The 16,702-nt window shown below is 44.3% G+C and overlaps 1 protein-coding gene across 2 annotated transcripts in view; it reads left to right on the top strand.

The window, feature by feature from the left end:
• LOC123760109 (uncharacterized) overlaps nt 1-16,702 on the top strand; it is a 109,382-nt gene that overhangs the window by 73,697 nt on the left and 18,983 nt on the right. For both annotated transcript variants that reach the window (XM_045745592.2, XM_069325424.1), the window contains exon 6: nt 1,184-1,427. In XM_045745592.2, the coding sequence (XP_045601548.2) occupies nt 1,184-1,427 (244 nt within the window). The remainder of the gene's footprint in view (nt 1-1,183; nt 1,428-16,702) is intronic.

The raw sequence follows: 16,702 nt of genomic DNA, 5'->3' as shown, positions 1-16,702 counted from the left end.
TCCCTACCCCTATCTTCGTTACATTACATTTGCTTGGGGTAAACTCTAACAACCATTTGTTCGACCATTCCTGCAGCTTGTCCAGGTCTTCTTGAAGCCTTAAACTGTCCTCCTCTGTCTTAATCCTTCTCATAATTTTGGCATGTGTGTACTCACCTAGTTGTGCTTGCGGGGGTTGAGCTCTGGCTCTTTTGTCCCGCCTCTCAACTGTCAATCAACAGGTGTACAGGTTCCTGAGCCTACTGGGCTCTATCATATCTACACTTGAAAGTTTGTTCAGCAACGCTATATAAAAACTATGTGTGTGTGTGTATGTATATACATATATATATATATATATACATATATATATATATATATATATATATATATATATATATATATAATACACATATATACATATATGGTTATACATATATATATATATATATACATATATATATATATATATATATATATATATATATATATATATATATACATATATATATGTCGTACCTAGTAGCCAGAATGCACTTCTCGGCCTACTATGCAAGGCCCGATTTGCCTAATAAGCCAAGTTTTCCTGAATTAATATATTTTCTTGAATTTTTTTCTTGTGAAATGATAAAGCTACCCATTTCATTATGTATGAGGTCAATTTTTTTATATTTTAGTTAAAATTAACGTAGATATATGACCGAACCTAACCAACCCTACCTAACCTAACCTAACCTATCTTTATAGGTTAGCTTAGGTTAGGTAGCCGAAAAAGTTAGGTTAGGTTAGGTTAGGTAGGTTAGGTAGTCGAAAAACAATTAATTCCTGAAAACTTGGCTTATTAGGCAAATTGGGACTTGCATAGTAGGCTGAGAAGTGTGTTCTGGCTACTAGGTACGACATATACATATATATATATATATATATATATATACATATATATATATATATATATATATATATATATATATATATATATATATATATATATATATATATATATATATATATATATATATATATATATATATATATATATATATATATATATATATATAATTATTTTACCTACCATATTATTTGTATGTGTACAGGCATTTCACAAGGTTTAACATTCTGTATCACTGTTTATTCTTTTAAGATTTTGTTGTTTAGTTTTAAAAGAAATATAAGCAGACATCATGACGTTACTTTTCATCAACAGTTGGCTTTAGATCAGCCTTATACTGTGGAGGAAGTTCAGAAGAGCATCCAGACACGGTTACGAGCAGAGGCTGCGCTCGTCGTGGATTATCTGTTTTCCCGCTGTGTTGCTGGTACCACGCACAAAGACCTAATAAATGGAGTTATACATCTTTCACAAGGTGCTATTAAAGCCAAGTTCTTCCATATGTTTCCCAAGCGAGCTGTACAGCTCTCCCGATGGCTTGCCCAGTGGATCAATAGAGGTGAGTTGAGTTCATATTTACAGTTCACCTTTTTAAGTTTTCACATCATTAGGTAAAGTTGAGCTATGATGAGACATCATCCAGATGTTGTAATGCTGAGCCAGCTCTTCAGACTGTCGAAACAGGCACTCAGACCTGGTAAATGCTGCCATCTGTTGTTGACAATCAAAGGTCACCTAAGCTGGTTTACCAAAAATGGGTAATAATACTTCAAAAAACATACACACACACCTCACTATATAATTTTGTGTATGTAATGAGGTAGATATATATCATGTCAATTGTTCGCAATAAAAAGGGGCGTATTTTAAAACTAGTCCCATAATAATAGAGCAATAACTGGAATTTTAACAAATATTTTAATTCTGGAAGCTCATCATCACAAAATTATTTATATCTTTCCAGTGTTCTGGCATAAATTTTTGTGTTGCATCTTTCATTTGGGTATCAAATTGTTCACGACGTAAAGGCGCGCATTTTAAAACTAGTCCCAACATGGTAGCATAATAAATAGAATTTTAACAAATATTTTAAAATTTTGACCAAAAGCCTATTTATAATCATATAAGTGTTCGGACATCAAGTTTCATGTTACATCTTTCATTTTGGTATCAAATTGTGCACATTCTAAAGCTGCTTATTTTGATACTATCCCGAGGTCGATTGGATAAAAAATGAATTTTATACAAATATTTTTTGTAGTGGACGCAAGTCCGGTTCAAAGTTAGGACTCGGGAGAAAAATAATGGACGTGAGTCCGGTCCAAAGTTACCGATAGTGTTAAAATAAACGCCAGAAATAGGCACAACAACGTATAACTCCAATGTTTGGGGTTTACGGACAAAACTAAACATCCAGAATGTAGAACAAACCACTTTACACAAAATATGTAAAAATTCTGATAATTGAACAGAAACTGAATTTATAGAAGGTTTTTAACTCTTGTGTTGCTAAGGGCAATTTGGCATTTGTCACCCACGGGGGCACAAAAAAAAAATGTTCCTGCATTATCGCGCACCGGCACTCAGCCGTGAAACTTTCCCCAAGTGGCCTTGACACTTGGGGAAAGTGTCAAGGCCACTTGAGTGTTGGGCACTCAAGCGGCAACACTGAAAAGTGTATACTCTTTTCAGTGTTGTGACCTTATTTATTGATGTATGGGTTTCTATTTGGTATCATTGTGTTCGCAATAGAATGTTCTAGAGAAACATACATATAAAATGTCACTAAAGCATTCGTGAGACCCGTACCAAATAAAAAACTAAGTCGCTCATTAGCCGCGCGCACAAAACAGCGATGAAATGTTTTTACTATTTTTAGGGTAGTCACCTCCAGAATTGTCCTATATCATTTTTTAGGTATCAATGGAATCGCTATAAAATTCCGTATACGGACATACGAATATCAAGTCCTATTCGTGATCCACCCCCACCCGCCAGATGTGGGAAGTCAGGGAAGAGTTACCCGTTACCGCGCGACCTACAGCACAGCATGTTCGCGACTACTGAAAAGTGTATAATCTTTTCAGTGTTGTGACCTTATTTATTGATGCATGTGTTTCTATTTGGTATCATTGTGTTTGCAATAGAATGTTCTAGAGAAACATACATATAAAATGTCACTAAAGCATTTGTGAGACCCGTACCAAATAAAAAGCGAAGTCGCTTGTTAGCCGTGCGCGCTAAACATTGTGGATACGTTGTTGCTGTTATCATGTTTGTCAAGTCAAATCATGATCTATCACGTTGATTCTGGTATCACTGTGATCGCAATAAAATTCTCTACACGGACATATGCATATCAATATCAAAACATGTGGGCGCCCCACCCGCAACCGCATATAAAGTCGCGGGTGCTTTACCCGCTAGAGTCCACCCATTCCCACCCCCTTTACACCCGGTACACCCAATAAACACATAAAGGAGTTTATTTTTTTATAAAGCTATTTTTGGGTCTACATTTTGGTATCATTTTTTTCGCAATAAAACGCTCTACAAGGAAAACATAATATTATCCCCATATGAAGGATACGTATGGGTCTACCAACAGTATATGTATATACATTGTAATTAATTACTTACACAAAACTAAATAAAAGTTTCTGTGCTAAATAAACGACCTGGTGCTACGTTTCCTGCAACACCTGTTGCGTCTAGGTCATCTGCCTCGAGTTCAGAGTCAGATGAGGAAGGTTCGTGGTGTGCAGCGAATAAAGGCCGCCTCACGCCAGATGGTCCCGGCGTTGACAGATTTGCAGCATCAGCAGTACTGGCGTCAGCATTTAGATCCAGAGCGCGTGGAATGGTGTCTGTTGTGATAGGCCATTCCTCAGTGTCCCACCTTAATAGGGCCCACATTGCCATCGTTGAATGTATATAAAGGTTGGAGAACACACACGAAGCGAAATAAACGCAAAAAACCGCACGAGTTGGGGACGCTAGGGGACAACAATCCAGTCACAAGCGATGTCAACAAAATATGAGGTCGCCACCTTGTGCCGAAGCACCACGCAGCCAGTAGGCCTATCAAGGAGAACGGGAATTTTATGGCGCTCATTTTGAAAGTATCCCCAAGTCGATTGGATGAAAAATGAATTTTATACAAATATTTTTGTTTTGGACATAAGTCCAGTCCAAAGTTAGGATTCAAGATAAAAATAATGGACGCGAGTCAGGTCCAAGGTGACCGATAGTGTTAACCTGTTAATTTGTGTTCCCTGTTCATGGGAAAAATAATAAAAAAAATCGTAAGTGACATATTTTGGCGGCAATAAGTCAGGGAAGTCTGGCAAAAAAAAAAAAAAAAGAGGCGCTGACTCGGCAAGCATCGGGAAGTTCTGCTTCGCCCCAGCTGTCAGGCAGCAGGTTGCCACAAAGATATAATTACCTAATTATTTCAATGTCAATGATTGATTTGTTCCTTTTTTTTTGCTGTAATATTATTCAATAGTGTGTTGTGTGATATATTTATATAATACAATGTGTGAATCATCACTGTATTGAAAATTATGGTGTGCAAATTATTGATTCAGTTATTATATTCATAAAACAGTGAACAAATACCTTGTCGGTTATTACACTATATACACTGGTTATATATAAGTATCTACATTTGTGTTCCCCATAGCGAACCACTAATCTTGTATGGTGACGCCCCCTCCCCGCTCAGCTCGTTGTCGCCGTGTGGGGGCTTCGTGGGCGGCTGCCGGAGTGTGATGCTCCTTCGGACAGTCCTCTGTCCTTTTCTAGCCTTGTGCTCCTGCTGCCGTCCTCTCCAATTCTGCTGGGCACCTTTTCCTTTTCCTTCTGTTTCGTTTTTCTCCCCCCTCTTCTCCTATCTGCTTGCCGTTTCCTGCCGACCTTTTGCTCGTTCTGGTTCTTCCATGGACTTCTTCTATTTTGACGCCCGGGTGCTTGAGGAGGCATACTCATGCACCCGTAGAACTGCAGTACCCGACGTCGAGAGCGAGGGGAACCTTTTATTGTCAATCCCCACTTCGTCACTGAACCCGATCTCGACAGACTGTCGGTTTCTTAAGGTGGCGTTTGTGGGGCGTATACTCACGACGCACCCCTAGGAGGCCCCGACAAGATCGGCGATAGCTTCTTGTTGGGTGTCCTGCCTCTAATTGTGGCTCCATGGTGGGTGTGGGGGCACATTCGTGAGTGAATGTTTCTTTTCGTCACGATGAAAACCCCTGTTTCGGCTGCTTCTGGCTTCCCTTCTCAGGCTCGTGGGGTGGGCGACCAAGCCCCCGGGTCGGTCCGTATTGGAAGACCGGGCTCTGTAGCCTCCGCTACATTGGGCCCCGACCTTGCTCCTCCTTTGGCCTCTCTGACTCCTTCCCCTGGCTCCCTTCCCTCCTCTGTGGTTGGGTCGAGCCCCAAGCCCCCAGTGGTGACTACCTCGTCCCCTGGCGCGGCTCCTTCTCTAGTTGTAACTACTGCGCCTTTTAACCCCTCTCTCTCTGGGGGTTCTCACCGCCGTCCTCGTCACGGCCGCCCTCGCTCGATTCCTTCCAGTTCTGCTACCTATCAAGCCTTGTTTGGTCCCGCTTCGTGGGCCAAATATTTTGATCTCCTCCCTCTTGATTCTGCGCCTCCTGACGATTTCTCCCTTCATCGACATCTCATTGATTCCGTGGATGCCTCCATTACTTTCAACCCCACTCGTCTCGGTACACGTGTCGTTGCTGCTCCTTCTCAGGATGCTGCTTCCCGCTTGGCTGCCTTGTCCTGCCTTGGCGAGACCCCCGTTCGGGTCTCGAAAAACGCTCAGTTGAATGCCAGTGTTGGCATTATTTTGCTCCCGCCCCATGTTGCAACCGGTGTTCGGGACCTGAGCGACTGCCACGATGATATTCGACATATCCTCGCTGCCCAGGGCCATTCTATTCTCCAGGTGGACACGTTTACTCGTCCCCCTCGTGGTAGTCGCCGTCAACCCCTCCGGGTTGTGAAGATTACCTTTGATGGTAGGACCCTTCCACCCTCTGTCATTCTTGCTGGTGCCAGGTGCTCTGTCCAGGAGTACATTCCTTCTCCTCGGCTCTGCAACAAGTGCTGGAGGTTTGGGCATGGTGCCCTCCGCTGCTCCGGGACTGTCTCTCTCTGTCCTTTGTGTGGTGGCGAAGGTCACTCTAAGTCGGAGTGCACTTCTCCCCAGGCTCGTTGCCTCAACTGCGGTGAGGCCCATCCTACCTTCTCCCGTGCGTGTGTCCATTACAAGCTTGAGGCAGCCGTCCTCAACCTGAAGCACCGGGAGCGTTTATCTTTTCCTGAGGCGAGGCGCCAGGTTCGCCGGCTCCCGCCTTATGCTAATATCTCTTATGCTCGCGTGTTGCGCTCTTCCTCTCCTCGTCCTTCCCGCCTTCCTCAGACTCACAACCGTTTCCGGGCCTTGGACCCTGATGCGCCCACTGCCCCCTCCTCTGTTCCTTCGGGTTCTCTCCCGAAGGATCCTCCTCCTGGTCCTCTGTCTGGGGTTCCCCTTCCTTCTACCCGGTCTGTCGTGTCTTCTGTGTCTTCTTCCTCGTCCCCCTCCGGTCCTCCTTCCCATCCTCTTCCTCCATCTGTCAGCTCTCCCCACCGCCTGTCGGTGCGGGCGGATGTCCATCGCTCTCCTACCGGCCGTCGTGTGTGCTCTCGTTCGGCTTCTCCGGTTGAGACACTGGAATCCGTTGCCCGGTACGTAGTTGCTGGGACACCGGTCTCTTTAAGTCAGAAGCGTAAGCCTGGCTCCTCTCCTTCCTCTTCCCCGGCGGGTAAGAAGGCTTCGCTTTCTTCCTCAGCTCCTCCTGGCTCTGTTGCTCCTTCCCCTCCCGTTTCAGTGCTTGCGCCCCCTGTTCCTGCTATGGAGGTTTCTTTGGCCCCTGCTTCCCTTTCGGTTGCTGCTCTTGCTGGGGTGCGCTCCTCTCTTTCTACTCCCCCTCTTCCTGCTGCTGTCCTTGACTGCTCCTCTCCGTTGTCTCCTCCTCCTCCTCCTCCTCCTCCTCCGGACCCTGCCCGCCCACCTCTGATCTGTTCTCCCGTTTCCTTCCCTCCGTCTTTGCTCAGTTTACCCATGCCCCCTAACCCTGACTTTGCTGACCCTGATCCCGACCCTGATATTCTTTAACGTGCTCTGTTGGTCTTTCGCCTTTGTTTCTTCCTTGTTCTCTGTTTTTGTCCTTTCTCTTCTCGTCGTTGTCCATTCTTCAATGGAATGTTCGAGGTTATTACGCCAATTTCCTCGAACTCCAACTTCTGGTTTCGCGGTTTTCGCCCCTTTGTGTCTGTCTCCAGGAGCCAATGCTTGGTGCTCGTCCTGGTCGTTTTCGTGGCTATTCCTTTCTCTCCCCCCCCCCCCCAGCCATTGCTGGGGCTTCTAATTCTTCTGCTCTCTTGATTCGGGCTGATGTTTCCTTTGTTCCTTTACTTTTTCCTTCGCCTCTCCATTGTTCTGCTGCTCGTATCTTTGTGGGGAAATGGTACACAGTTTGTTCCATTTATCTCCCCCCGAGTGTCCCGCTCTCTCTTCCTGATTTGAAACACCTCCTAGACTCCTTGCCGGAGCCTGTGCTCCTGCTGGGTGACTTCAATTGTCGTCATTCTCTTTGGGGTGACGTTCTGACGAATACCCGGGGTCGCCTCCTTGAGCCGTTTCTCCTCTCTTCTTCCCTGTCTCTTCTGAATTCTGGTGAGCCCACTCATTTGGACTCTCGAACTCGCACCCTTTCTTGTCTTGATCTTTCTCTCTGCTCTTCTTCTCTTTACTTAGATTTCACGTGGCAGGTTCTTGATGACCTCCATGGAAGTGATCATTTCCCCATCCTTGTTTCCTTTTTCTCTTTTCGCCCTTCCCTCTCTTTCCCTAGGTGGCAGTTTGCTAAGGCGGACTGGACCCTATTTTCCCTCAGTGCTACTCTCTCTGACCTCTCCCTTCTGCCCCTCTCTCGCGCTCTCCTCCTTTTTCATGACACTGTCTTCGACGCTGCCCTCCGCTCTATTCCTCGCTCTTCCTCTCGGGGTCCACGGAAGTGCGTTCCCTGGTGGAATGCGGACTGTGCTCGGGCTGTCCGCTGTAAGCGTGCAGCCTGGAAGAAGCACCGCCGTAGGCAGACGACCGATTCTTTTCTTTTCTTTCGGAAAGCGAGTGCGGTGGCCCGTAGGGCCATCCGTACGGCTAAACGTGAATGTTGGGCATCTTATGTCTCGACAATTACGTCCGAAACCCCTCTGGCCCAGATCTGGAAGCGTATCCGCAAGATAGCGGGTAAGTTCGTTCCCGATGTTTCACCGGTCCTTCACCTCCATGATACTCTTGTGGCGGACCCGTTGCAGGTCGCTTCCGAACTGGGTTCCCACTTTTCTTCTGTTAGCTCTGGTCTTCATCTTCCCCAATCTTTCCTTCTTCGTAAACCTGTCCTTGAGTCTCGTCCTTTAGATTTCTGCACTCATCTTCAGCTTCCCTATAATGATCCCTTCTCTCTCTCTGAACTTCGTTCTGCCCTGGCCCTCTGCGGTTCTACGGCGGCGGGCTCCGATGGTATTCATTATGAGATGCTTCGCCATCTCCCTCCGAGCACGTCTCAGTATTTACTGAGTCTGTATAATCGGATCTGGGAGTCGTCGTCAGTCCCTGAGGACTGGCTCGATGCCGTTGTCCTCCCTGTTCGCAAACCGGGGTCTCTGGGTACTTCCCCTAAGGACTTTCGCCCTATTGCTCTCACAAGTTGTGTCTGCAAACTCTTTGAACGTATGGTTAACGTTCGTCTGATGTGGTTCCTGGAACACCATCACCTCCTCTCCCCTTCTCAATTTGGTTTCCGCAAGTGCCGCAGCACGACAGATGTCCTGGTGAACTTGGAGGTCTATATTCGTACTGCTTTTGCTGCAAAGACCTCCGTTGTTGCCGTCCTTTTTGACCTAGAAAAGGCTTATGACACCACTTGGCGTTATCATATCCTATCTCAACTTCATTCTTTTGGCCTTCGTGGTCATCTCCCTCTCTTTCTCCGCAGCTTCCTCTCTCGTCGTTCCTTTCGGGTGCGCCTTGGTACCGCTCTGTCTCCCTCTTTTCAGCAATACGAAGGTGTGCCCCAGGGTAGTGTTCTGAGCACTACTCTTTTTCTGGTTGCCCTCAATGGTCTTCTTTCCTCTCTTCCTTCTGGTGTCTTCTCCGCTCTCTATGTCGATGATCTTACCCTTTGTTGTCAGGGTGATGATTCGCCTCTCCTTCAACGCCGGCTTCAACTTGCAATTGATGCCGTGTCGTCTTGGGCCACCGATCATGGCTTCAAGTTCTCTACTTCTAAGACTTGTGCCATGACTTTTACGCGGAAACGGGTTGTTCTTCGTCCCTCTTTGTCACTTTATGGTCATCCCCTTGAATACAAAGATTCCGCGAAGCTTTTGGGGTTATTCCTTGACACTCGTTTGTCTTGGTCTCCCCATATCTCTTACCTCCGTGTTGAGTGCTCTAAGGCCCTTACCCTCCTTCGGGTCTTGTCCCATACTTCTTGGGGGGCAGATAGGCGCACTCTCCTTGCTTTACATTCCTCTCTCGTCCTGTCTAAGCTCGATTATGGTTGCCCTGCTTACTCGTCTGCTTCTCCTTCTACTCTTCGCCGTCTTGATGCTTTGCACCATACTGGGTTGCGCCTCAGTTCTGGTGCCTTTCGTTCGACTCCCGTCCTTAGCTTGTATGTTGACACTGGCTTCCTGTCTCTCCAGGACCGCCGTGATCGCTACTGTCTTCGCTATCTTGCGCGGTCCTTGCAACATCCTTCCTCTCGCCTCTGTCGTGCTTTAACTTTTACCCCTCCTGCGGTTCCTGTTCCTCTTCACCACCTCCCTCTTTCTGTCCGGTTATCTCGCCTACAGGATTCTCTTTCCGTTCGTATTTCTGATGTTTCTCCTCGTGTTGTTCCTTCTTTGCCCCCGTGGAGGGTCCCTCTTCCGCGGTTTTGTACATCCTTGACTCGTATCACTAAAGCTTTTACCCCTCCTACGGTGCTAAAACGCCTTTTCCTCGAGCACTTTTCTTCTCACTCGCGCTCCGTTTCTGTCTTCACCGATGGGTCTAAGTCAGCGGACGGTGTTGGCTACTCTGTTGTTTTTCCTGATTGCACTTATATGTGTCGCTTGCCTCCGGAGACTAGCATCTTTACAGCGGAACTTTATGCTATTCTCTATGCTCTTCGTCTCCTGCTTTCTCGTTGTCAGTCTTCCTTTGTGGTTGTTGTTGACTCTCGTAGTGCCCTCATGGCTCTCGGGTGCTTTAATCCAGTTCATCCAGTAGTTGTCGAGATCCAGCATTGGCTGTTTCTCGTTCACAGTAAATTTAAGTCGGTTGAGTTTTGTTGGGTTCCCAGCCATATTGGCGTGTCTTTAAATGAGCGTGCGGATGCTGCCGCTAAGGAAGCTGTCCGCTCTTGTCCCATCTCTCGTAAAGGCATTCCGTATTCCGACTTTTACCCGGTTATCCATTCCTCAGTCCTTACCCGTTGGCAGGCTTCTTGGTTGTCTGTTACTGGTAACAAGCTACGTACTCTTAAATGTTGTGTTTCCTCGTGGCCGTCCTCCTTCCACCGTAACCGGCGGTGGGAAACAGCTCTGGCGAGGTTGCGTATTGGCCATACTCGCTTAACCCATGGTCACTTGATGGAGCGCCGCCCTGCTCCTTATTGTCCTAGTTGCATTGTCCCTCTTACGGTCGTGCATGTCCTTCTTGAATGTCCTGACTTCCAGGACGAGCGTGTGTCTTGCTTTCCGACCGCCCCTCGCGGTCACCTGTCCCTCGATAGAATTCTTGGTGACTCGGATACTTTTGATATCGTTCGCCTTATGCGTTTTTGTTCTCGTATTGGCATCCTTGGTGATATTTAGCGCCCTCTGATTATTTTGCGTATTTGATGGTGCTACATAGCCTTCCCGGTTTGGTGCCTTCTTTTGATAATTACTTACTTGTATGGTGACGGCAGACAGTAACATGTGGCCACACACAACTCGTGCTCCCTCCCTCCCTCCCTCCCTCCCATCATCACTGGTTCAAGGCCAGTTGTACTAACAGTCCTCCTTCACGTATACTGTTGTGGTGTTATTACCATATATGCACACATTATATATAAGTATCTACATGTTTTGTTCACCATAACTGATCAACTAAGGCGGTATAGTGCCCAAAGAGCATGGTAGCCACCCTTACCCAGCATGACAAGTCATGCAGATGTTGTCACCTCCCTCACCAAAATGGCTTCTCTTAACACTCCTTTTACTGTCATTACACTATATATACATGTTATATATAAGTATCTACATTTGTGTTCACCATAAGGAACCACTTAGTTGGGGTGCCGAGTCAAACAGCTGCAAGTAGTGACCACCACACACCAGCTAGCCCACCACTGGCTGCCACTCCCTCCCTCACCTCACCTCACCTGACTCGACATCCTTCTCATCCCACCATACTGTTTTTTGCTTTTATTCACTATATACAGGTGGTATATATAAGTATCTGCATGTTTGTATACCATAGCGAACAACTAAGCTGGTATAGTGAGTCCAGACAGTAAAAGGTGGTCACACAGAGTCGGCAGACAATGCTACCTCTCTCCCCACCTAGATTACTCCTCCCACTACAGCACTAATTATCACAACAATCCTGCTATTATCAGAATCTTGGACATTTTTATCACAGTTAGGGGTCTTCTGTAATACAGTACAACCTCGATTCAACATACTATATGGGACCAACCCCAGTGCGTTGGATGCATTGCAAGAGGTGACCTTCAGGAGGCATTTGTGTCAGTCTTTTTTTTTTCTTGTACACAATAAAAATGCATTATCATATTATATACTGTACCTATATATTATTACCCTACTAAAAAAGTTACATTTGTTATTAACCTTATTGTTAGAGTTATGTCCATCTTGAAGTCTCGTGGAGTTGTGAATGCTGTACAGTAAATATGTACTGTAGTGTATTATACTGTTAACACTGTGTTGATTATTAAGTAGTTCTGCTGTATGTTGAGTACTACAATACTGTTTATGAAAACTATTGTACACTAAAAATTAGATATGCTGGTAATAAGAAAGGATTAGAATGCAGTTACCAACATCCCAAAAAATGTTTAAATATGCTTAGGAAAGGCGAGTGTCGATTTGGATCAATATGTAGCCCATGCACTCGGCCCCAGGTCCAGACTCATAGAATTCAATATTTATAAAGAAATGCAAAGTGCCGGTAGCACAGGCACTCAGTATAGTGTGGAGGAAGAGCTTGGACACGGGGGAGATACCAGATGCACTTAAAGTAGCAGACATAGCCCCTCTACACAAGGGAGGGAGCAAAGCATTGGCAAAAAATTATAGACCAGTTGCACTAACGTCCCACATAATAAAAGTACTGTATTTGAAAGAGTGATCAGGAGTCAGGACCTATACACTACAGTACAGGAATTACCATCAATTTTAGAACAGTTCATCATAGCCAAAATCAAAAGAAATACTAGTAATTATGTAATAGAAAATACTATACAAGTTTCGTAAAAACAATTTGCACAGGCTGAAGTTTCCATCAAATTTTTTTTTTCCCCTCCTGGTGGCTTACGTAACGTGCCTCCTCCCTGCCCCGACTGGACCCGTCCAGGCCTGGTCAAGCAATGTGCTCTCTACCCTCGTGTTACACCACAGTGCCGCACTATTAGTGAAATATTTTTTTAAATAACTTTTTTATTTTCATAGTAACTTTGAACATTTTTGGCCAAGACTATGTCTGGTAGCAGCATGAATCGTTCTGGAGGTGTTAAGAGGAAGAAGTTGTCCTAACACTTAAGGACAAGCTACGTGTTATACAACTTTGTGAACATGGCCGGTCGACCTCAAGTGTTGCCAAGGAATTTAATATAGGCACTAGTACTGTTTCTGATATAAGGAAACAAAAAGAGAAACTTATGCAATTCATTTCAACCTGTGAAAGTGAAGGTGCAAGCACTAGCAGAGGTTGTGGTAGAAAAACTATGAAAACTTCGACGCATGTGCAGTTGAATGAGGCTGTGTACAAGTGGTTTGCTCAGCACTGCACAGCTGGCGTGACAATTCACGGCCCAGAAATACAAAATGCTGCAAGCATGTTTGCTGCAAGCCTTGGAATAAAGAATTTTGAAGCGAGTGAAGGGTGGGTTGCAAGGTTCAAGGGTAGGCACAATATTGTGAAGAGGAAAATTGTCGGTGAAAAATTGAGTGCAGATGAAAGCAGTGTAGAACCATTTAAACAGAAATTAAAAGAATACATTGTGGCAAATAATATATATTCGTATCAAATTTATAATGCAGATGAAACTGGGTTGTATTGGAGGAGTTTACCAGAAAAAACTCTAGCAATGAGGAGTGAGAGTTGTGTGCCAGGACGTAAGGTTAACAAGGACAGGCTCTCAGCCATGATGTGTGCGAATGCCGACGGCACAGACAGAATCACGTGTGCAATTGTTGGCAAATGTAAGAAACCAAGAGCCTTGCAACATTGCTTGGACAGACTGCCAGTCAAATATTATAGTTCACAAAATGCAGGGTTTACACAGATCTTTCTTTCCTGGTTTCATGACGTATTCTGCAGGGAAGTTCGTGCCTATCAAAGTAAGGCCAAGCAAAGTTCGGGCTTTGTTGCTGCTTGATAATGCGCCTGCCCACCTCAAAATTGACACATTAACCTCACAAGATGGCAAGATAAGGTGTATGGCACTTCCTCCTAACACAACCTCTCTCATTCAGCCTATGGATCGGGGAGTTATCTGTGCCACGAAGAGGTTGTACACCAAAAAGATGCTAAACGAAGTTTTGGTGGTTTTGCCTCTTCCGGAAGATATTGAACTCGGTGTGGATAACAGGGCTAAAAAAAACTTCAGAATTTGAAGAACTATACAGTCAAGGAAGCCATCTATAACTGGACCAAGGTGTGGAGTGAATTAAAGGAATCGACTTTGAAAAATTCCTGGGAAAAACTCCTCACGTCTACTGTCAGAAATGAGGAGAATGCAGAAATGGAGGATGCAGAAATGGTTTCTAGTTGAATATTTAATAATTATATGTGGCATGGCAATTCAAATTATGTTGTTTGTAGTATAAAAATAGTTAGAAATTATTAGTTTTGGACTCGTAGGTGAAAAAGTACCGTTATTCGAAAAATGTGTTAATCCGGCTAGGGGTACTTCCCATATAGTCCGGATGATCGAGTGGAGACAGTACTTTCTAACTTCAGAATTGCTTTTAAATACATGGATGGAGAAATACTAAAGAAATTGTTCACAACTTTTGTTAGACCAAAGCTGGAATATGCAGCGGTTGTATGGTGCCCATATCTTAAGAAGCACATCAACAAACTGGAAAAGGTGCAATGACGTGCCACTAAGTAGCTCCCAGAACTGAAGGACAAGAGCTACGAGGAGAGGTTAGAGGCATTAAATATGCAAAAACTAGAAGATAGAAGAAAAAGAGGTGATATGATCACAACGTTCAAAATAGTAACTGTAATCGATAAAATTGATTGGGAAGAATTTCCGAGACCCGGAACTTCAAGAACAAGAGGTCATAGATTTAAACTAACGAAACAAAGCTGCCGGAGAATTATAAGAAAATTCATTTTTGTAAACAGAGTGGTAGACGGTTGAAACAAGTTAGGTGAGAAGGTGGTGGAGGCCAAAACCGTCAGTAATTTCAAAGCGTTATATGAAAGAGTGCTGGGTAGATGGGACACCACAAGCGTAGCTCTCATCCTGTAACTACACTTAGGTAAATAACGTGTGTATAGAGTGTAATAACAGCAATAGGAGTATGAGGGGAGCCAGCATTTTGATTAGGGAGGTGCGTCATCTGCACGACTTGTCATGTTGTTTACTGGTGACCACTATGGTCTTTGGGCACCATACCAGCTTATTTGTACAGGTATGGTGAATAAAACGTTGATACTTATATATAATCTGTGTATATAGTGTAATAACACCACAAACAGTATTGTTGGAGGAGAAATATTTGTGCATCTGGCCTTGAAGCAGTGAGGGCAGCAGCCACCAGCTGACTGTGTGTGTGGCTACATCTCTTATTGCTTGAACTCGCCATACAAGCTTAGATGTACAGTTATAGTGAACACGTACTTATATTTAACGTCTGTTTATAGTGAATAAAAGCAAAAACAGTATGGTTGGAGGAGTATGTTGGCGAGTGAGGAGGTAAGTCAGGGAGTGGTGGCGAGTGGCTGGCTGGCTGGCTGGCTGGCTGGCGAGTGGCGGCCACTCTTCGTTGCTTTTTGACTCGCAATGCCAACGTAGTGGTTCGTTATGGTGAGCAAAACATGCAGATATGTATATATACCATGTGTATATAGTGTAATAACAGCAAAGCTATTTGTTTATTGTTTTATGAACATAATAATTGAATCACTAAAATGAACATAATTTTGAGTACAGCGATGGTTCACACATATTATTATATAAATATATCACAATACACACTATTGAAAAATATTACGTGTACTGTAAAAAAAAAAAAAATCAGATACTGAAATAATTAGGTAATAATATCTTTGTGGCAACCCCCACCTGATAGCTGGGGCAGAGCAGACCTCGTCTGGCGACTACTCTGTCAACGCCTCTTTTTTTTTTACCAGACTTCCCTGTTCTATTGTGCCCAAAATATGCTACCTATGATTTTTTTTTCCCCCGTGATCAGGGAACACAAATGAACCCTTTTGTAAGACAAAAGAATTTTTTGGAATTTTTTTTTGTTGTGCCTGTGGGTGTTGAAGCCATTATGACCGCCGGGTAGCCGGCCGCTGAGCGGACAGAACACTGGACGCGTGATCCTGTGGTTCCGGGTTCGATCCGGGAGGGAGTGAGTGCAGCCCGCCACTGGCTGCCACTGCCACTCAGCATACCAACTTAGTGGTTCGTTATGGTGAACACGAATGTAGATATTTACAGTAGAACCTCTATTAACGAGTTTAATCCGTTCTGGCACCGAGCTCGTTACCTGGAAAACTCGTCTTTGGAAACAAATTTCCCCATTTAAAATAAAGGAAATAAATTTAATCCGTTCCACTCCCAAAAACATCCATACTTGTATGACTTTTTTTATGTAAATATAATACTGCACATGTAAATATAAATGTTTTGTTGTAGTGTTTTAATATTTACTTTACCTTATGAAGAGTAGTTGCTGGCTTGAGGGAGACGATGGAGAGGTGGGAAGGAGGAGAGGGGTTATGGTGTGGAAGGAGAATTCACCTCTGAGTCAGGCGGACTCTCTCTTCTTGGGAATTTTACCCAAATTTCATTTCAAATGTCACACAAGGATGCGTTAGACCAGCACCAAATAAAAAAACTACGTTGATTACACTCGTTGTGTCAACAATATAATAGTCTTACCACGAAGATACAATACAATGCCGTTTTCTCAAATAGGCAATGTGGTTATTAAAGAAAACGGAAATTTCATGGCAAACATGTATACAATCCCCAAGTCGATCGGATAAGTATTGGATTTTATAGAAATATTTGCTCAAATGATGCTTGAGCGCGGTGTTTGGGTGCATTCAAGAGAAAAAGTGTGTTACGTTCAAGCGACATATACCGGCGAAAGTGATAACACTTTCATAAAGTGTTATCACAAAGTGATAAATTAATTAAACATTTTCACACACTGAGTTGTCACTGCTTTATCAGGGCAGCTTTTCCAAGAATGCGTTCACCTTTTCAAACATTCCAAACACTTCCCTGATCTCAGTGGAAGAGGCAGCAT

The sequence above is a fragment of the Procambarus clarkii genome, chromosome 16, assembly GCF_040958095.1.
Source record: "Procambarus clarkii isolate CNS0578487 chromosome 16, FALCON_Pclarkii_2.0, whole genome shotgun sequence".
Taxonomy (NCBI): Eukaryota; Metazoa; Arthropoda; class Malacostraca; order Decapoda; family Cambaridae; genus Procambarus; species Procambarus clarkii.
This window is presented reverse-complemented; position numbering and strand designations above follow the sequence as displayed.